Below are 6,061 nucleotides of genomic sequence, written 5' to 3'. Positions count from 1 at the left end.
GGGGACATCGTGGAGAGCGCCGGGGGTTTGGGAGAGAGGGGCTGTGAGTATGTGGGGACACTTGGTGGGGGTGCTTGGGGACAGTGGGGGACTCTGGAGAGGTCCCCTGGGAGAGGGGTTACCCTGCTGGCACGTCCTTGGGGTCTGGGTGCTGCACACTGGCGTGTCTCAGGCAGTGGGTGATGCCAGGGTGCCCCCCAAAAAAGGGGGCGGAAAGGATGCCGCCCCAGGGTGGCACCGGCGCCAGGCTCCAGCCCAGGGGCGGAAAATCCCCTGGGAGCTGCTGGGCTGCGGTCACAAGGCGCAGAGAAAACAGTCGGCGTGTGACATCCCTCTCCCAGCGAGGGAAATCGGGGTGCCAGGGCCTTGGCACCCCCTTTTTCTGCCTGCTCAGCACAGCCTGGCTGCCTGCACCCTGCCCAGCGCCGCCCTGTTGTCCCGGGTGCTTTTCCTCCCTGAGGCTTTGAGCGGTGTCACCCGGAGCCACCCGTGCCCTCGCCCTGCCAACGAGCAGCGCTAACAAGTGGTGTCTTGTGTTAATAAATACAAGTTAATTAGTGGCTCTGCTCAGGCAGGGAAGAACGCTGATGAAGAGAAGGAAGATCAGGGTCTGCTCTGCCATCGTGTTCCCAGCGTGTTTGGTGACAGTGAGGGGGACGCACATGCATGTCCCCAAGGGATTGTCCTTCTCCCTGTCTGTGGTGGGACATGTGCATGTCCCCAAGGAGATTGTCCTCCCCTGTGTGTGGTGGGACACGCAATTGTCCCCAAGGAGATCGTCTTCCGTCTGCGGTGGGAGAGCTTTGCTGCAGGAAGAGGTTTTGGGGCAACCAAGTGGAGATGGGGACAACCTTGGGGACGTGCTAGCTAGTCCTTGTCTTCTTAGGGCCACCTAAGCATAGGGTGATAGTGTCTTGCCTCCTGCGACCAGTTTTGGGGTGGAACGGCAGCATTTTGGGCCGTGTCGCCCATTTATGGAGCTGGCAGGACAGGGATTTAATTGTGGTCTCCTTTGTCCCTCAGCTCATCCTCTTTGGGCTCAGCAACCAGATGGTGGTGACGTTCAAGGAGGAGAACACCATTGCCTTCAAGCACCTCTTCCTGAAGGACTACGTAGACGGCGCGGACGACTCCTACGCCGTCTACACGCAACACGACCTCTACGACCGCATGTTTTACGCCGTGGAGAAGGTGAGATCCACAGGCCAAGGGGGACACGGAGGTGGCTCAGACGCATGGAGGTGGCTCAGGGCCGTATCCAGCTGCTGAGGGCATCTCCTTCTCTAGTACTTGGCCATTCCCAATGAGACCATCGGTCGCTACGCCTACGTGCGGGGGGAGAGCAGAGGGAACCAGTCAGCTCTCATGCTGTGCCAGCAGTACTACCGCAAAGGGCGCATTGATCCGGCCAACGACACCTTCAACATCGACCCCAAGATTGTCACAGGTGGGTTTTAGGGGACCGTGGGGCTGAGTTCACCTCTCCCGTGGCTGCCATGGGTCCCAGAGGGGTGTTCGTGCCCATCACAGGAGGGTTTTTTTGCTCCTTGTCCTGGGCTTGAGAGGGTCCATGGGTCTGCATGGGACCTCGGGCTTCCCTGAAGGCGCTTCTCCCTCCCTGCAGACTGCCTGGGAGTGGACCCCGAGGACCCACAGCCTCTTCCCCCAGAGCTGGACCACAGCTACAAGAACTTCACCCTCAAATTTCACAAGTAATCGCCAACCTCTTACCCACAATCTGGGCTGTCCCAGCGTTTGGGTGCTGGGGACATCCCATTGGCACGGGGTATGGGTGAGGGTGGAGCAGGGACCCCAAACGAGGGGGCTTCCTCATGCCAATAGCTGCTGCCGGGATGGAGAAGCCCCCGCTGGTTTTAAAAAACACTCGTGGGATAGAAATAAATTCACCCTTGTGCCGAGGGAGATGTGAAACCAGTGAGGTTGCACAACAAAGCAGCTGCTTTCCGGCCCTGTCTCCATCAGCGTCGGCCGTAGAGCTGGCCCTGAGGCGCCGCAACTGTCCTGCAACATCCGCATTGGGAGTTGTTTTCCCTTCCCCAAAACTCTGTATTGGTTTTCGGTGGTGTTTTTATGGCCAGTGGCCAAGCCCTGCATTTGCGGGCATGTTATCAGCATGGGCAGGCCCCATCTTTTTGCCGGTGCTGGGCAGAGGGACGCCGGCAATGCTGGCGCTGAGAGATGCGGTGTAGCTTGCGGAACTGTTTCTTTCAGAAGGTCCAACCTCCCCCTCAAAGCAAAATTCACTGACACTGGCGCAGGTTGGCAGCAGTTTGCTCCTTGAAAGCTGTACACCCCTCCTGCGGCTGTACACCCTCCCAAGGAAGTTGTTTATCTCCTCTTTGTCAGTTGTTTGACTCTCGGTGCTGGATTTTGGGGTTTTGGGGGGCAGGCTACGTGGGCTGAGACACCCTGGACAAGCCCGAGGAGGAGGATTAACAAATGTCCCCTCCCGCAGACTCATCAACGTCACCATCCAGTTCAAGCTGAAAGCCATCAACATCCAAACCATCATCAACAATGAGATCCCCGACTGCTACACCTTCACCATCACCGTGAGTGCGTTGGCGTTGACAGCATCCCTTGTGGGCACGTAGGGACAGGGTACAGGCAGCATCCCGGCAGCAAGGAGCTGCCGGAGGGTTTCATGGGCGGTAACCGTCCCTCTTCTCCCCAGATCACGTTCGACAACAAGGCGCACAGCGGCCGGGTGAAAATCCACCTCGACAACCGAGCGGACATCAAGGAGTGCAAAGATCCCAGCGTCTTCGGCCGAGGTGGGAGCCGCGAGGGCATGACAAAGGTGGTGTCTGTCACCAATGGGTGCCAAAGGTCTGCGTGGGGGGCTCAGGGTGCTCCAGGGTGGCTGTCCCCCTCGTTAAGAACAGCCACCGTGCTTCTTGCAGGTGATAACTCCTTCAGGCTGTTCTTTGACGTCGTCGTCATCCTCGTCTGCTCACTCTCCTTCATCCTCTGCGCTCGTTCCATCATCCGAGGCCTGATGCTGCAGCACGTGAGTGGTGGGATGGGGGGAAGCAGCGCTAACCGGAGCTACCCTCCGTGGCATAACCGGTGTGGACGGACAGAGCTGCCACCGGGACGCTGTTCGGCACTGCCGGGTTTCGGAGGAAGCCCTTTCCCCACGGGAATGCTCAGTCAAAGGTGTGGGTGCTGTGAGATGGGCAAAACTTTCCGGGCAGTGGGTAAAAGACCCCATTTTTCCTCCCCACGCAGGAGTTCAGCCGGTTCTTCCGGCGCCATTACAACCAGAGCGTGTGCCTGTCAGACCGCATGGAATTCCTCAATGGCTGGTACATCCTCCTGGTGATCAGTGATGTCCTCACCGTGCTGGGAACCATCATGAAGATCGGCATCGAGTCCAAGGTACGGAGGGAGTGAAGCGGACGCTTTGCAGACCCTGGGTGTGCTGGGGCTGCTGGCACGGGTGTCCCCCTGCTCTGGGGTGGGGACGTTTCCGTGTGGCAGGGGTAAACCTTCCTGCTTGGCCATGAAACAGCCTCTCGTGGGTGCTGGCAGCGCGTTGTCTGCCCCGGTGAAGCTGTTCTGGATGTGATCAGAGCCCTGACGGTGGTTAGGGAGCAGGTATCGCTCCTGAGGGGTTCATAGAGGGGTCCTGGCCCAGGTGGGACCCCAGAGTCCCCCTTTCCCTTTGGGACAGAGAGGTGGCAACAAAGGGACAGGCAAGGTCCTGTCTGGCTGCTGTGTCGTGGCTTGTGGCCAGTGCAGAAGGCTGTTAGGGCTTTGGGGACGGCGTTGGGGACTTCAGGGACAGCGTTGGCTGTGCCTCAGGCCTGTGACACCTCTGTCTCTGCAGAACTTCGCCGGCTACGATGTCTGCAGCATCCTCCTGGGCACCTCCACGCTGCTGGTCTGGGTCGGGGTCATTCGCTACCTGACCTTCTTCCAGAAGTACAATGTGAGTGACACCGGGGAGGTGACCCGGGAGCCGAGGGGACAATGTCCAGGGCTGGCAATGGCTGTGCCAGCCTGGCCCTGAGCACCTGGGCAGGCTCGGGCTCATCCTATGGCTGCTGTGTGTCCCCAGGGTCCCTGTCCTCCTCTGCTTGGGGACCTTGGGGTCTCATGGGGTCCTTTAACCGCTGTTGGGTCCCCTCTTGCCACCCTCGGCAGAAGACTGAGATTAATCCCGACTGGTTTTCCTCCACCAGATCCTCATCGTCACGCTACGGGTGGCCCTCCCCAATGTCATCCGCTTCTGCTGCTGCGTGGCAGTCATCTATCTGGGCTACTGCTTCTGCGGGTGGATCGTGTTGGGCCCGTACCACGTCAAGGTGCCATTTGGGGTCGGTGGTTGGGGTGGGCTTCACCCACTTCCAGGCGATCCCCTGCCTGGGTTTGGGAGGAGACTGGTACGGGTACGGTCCCCGTTTTGGCAGTGTGGGTCAGATGCGGCGCAGCGCTTTGCCACAGCCTCTCTCCTCGCGGTGTTGGCGGCATCGGGACATCATGTAGGGTGTCGGGGAGCGGTCAGTCCCTGTTTGGGAGCTTCCAGCCCGGCAGTGAAAGGGGTGACACGGTGGCCTGGGCCAACTACCAGCCCTTTGTCACCTCCCATCCCAGTTCCGATCCCTTTCCATGGTGTCCGAGTGCCTCTTCTCCCTCATCAACGGGGATGACATGTTCGTTACCTTCGCTGAGATGCAACAGAACAGCTACTTGGTGTGGCTCTTCAGCCAGATCTACCTGTACACCTTCATCAGCCTCTTCATCTACATGGTCCTCAGCCTCTTCATCGCCCTCATCACCGGCTCTTACGAGACCATCAAGGTGAGGCCAGATCCTGGTGTTTAAGCAAAGCTTCATGGCTTTTTTTTTTTGTGGGGGGTGGGGGAAGAATCCTGTTCCCCCTCGCCAGAGGGATTCAACTTCCCCGTCCCCTTTCCCCGCAGCACCAGTGCGAGGGCGAAGCGCCCGTCTCGCAGCTCCACGCCTACATCGCCCAGTGCAAGGACAGCCCCAAATCGGGCAAGTACCGTCGCGACAGCGCCTCGTCCTGCTCCGTCTTCTGCTGCTGCGAGCGGTGAGCGGGCAGTGCTGGTGTTGGGGGGCACTGGGGAGCTTCTGGCTGGTAGATCGGGGCTGGGTGCGCTCTGTGGCCCCCCCGACGTGTGTCCTGCTCCCTCCTGCGTGCTGGGAGAGGAGGATTTATGGCTATATTTGCTGCTGGCTCCTTGTACGTGGCTGATCCCACGCAGATCGTGATTTCCACCCCCTTTCCGTGCTGGTGAATCTCTTGCCAGCACCCCAAAACGGCTCTGTGCCCATGGGGACACCTCCGCGTGGGTATAACCGAGGTATGTGGGCTCCTCGCATCCCCCCCCCTCGCTTGCCTCATGGCTCCCCGCTTCCCACCGGGCTTGTTTCTGGGCTGTGGGTGGTCTGCCTTTAGCTGCAACTGAGTCTTGTTTTCAAAATCAAAGTAATCTTCCCCAAATTCATCACTTTTCCCCCCATTACCGCCAGCGCTGTCTCCCTGCAGGGCTCCTCTGCAGGACAACGCGCTGCTGGTGAATTGAGGGAGGACCCCTCGGCGCAGACCCTCGGGCACACGGAGGAGCGGTGCCCCGTGCTCCCCCCCGGCCCTGAGCACTTTTAACTTATTTTATCATCTGCTTTTACTGGCTCGGGGCCCCAAAGGAGCGGGGAGAGACGGCACCCGCATCCCCTGCACCTGGGGGATGCAAGACGGACACTTGTGGCCCCGTTATTTTTCTTGACGGACCTTGGCCTTGATGCTCCCAATCCTGAACTGGAGCCAGGCAGCCCCTCGGGGGCTCAACGTGGAGCCCTGCCACCCCTCGGACATGTTTTTGGGGGCAGCCTGGAGCCCTGTGACCCTTCGGACTTGTTTTGGGGGCTCAGCCTGGAGCCCTGCAACCCCTTGGCTGTGTCAGGGACACATCCCCATGTCCCTTGGCCGTGTCGGGGACTCAGCCCAGGCCTCATCGCCAAGCCCAGCTGCCCTGTGGCAGCATCAGAGACTTGTCCCCAAGCCCTGCAG

General features: G+C 59.8%; 1 protein-coding gene across 1 annotated transcript; it reads left to right on the top strand.

Annotated features, from left to right (window-relative positions):
- Positions 1-931: 931 nt before the first annotated feature.
- On the top strand, positions 932-5,576 carry MCOLN1 (mucolipin 1; the record flags this gene model as incomplete). Its single annotated transcript, XM_010287785.1, has 12 exons — positions 932-1,191; positions 1,288-1,447; positions 1,625-1,712; positions 2,477-2,573; positions 2,696-2,795; positions 2,925-3,031; positions 3,253-3,402; positions 3,854-3,955; positions 4,209-4,331; positions 4,621-4,827; positions 4,950-5,080; positions 5,540-5,576. Coding segments are annotated over 12 exons (1,562 nt in total), but the record flags the coding sequence as incomplete, so codon positions are not given.
- Positions 5,577-6,061: the final 485 nt, after the last annotated feature.

The sequence above is a fragment of the Phaethon lepturus genome, unplaced genomic scaffold (genome assembly GCF_000687285.1).
Source record: "Phaethon lepturus isolate BGI_N335 unplaced genomic scaffold, ASM68728v1 scaffold25255, whole genome shotgun sequence".
In the NCBI taxonomy this organism is placed as follows: domain Eukaryota; kingdom Metazoa; phylum Chordata; class Aves; order Phaethontiformes; family Phaethontidae; genus Phaethon; species Phaethon lepturus.
This window is presented reverse-complemented; position numbering and strand designations above follow the sequence as displayed.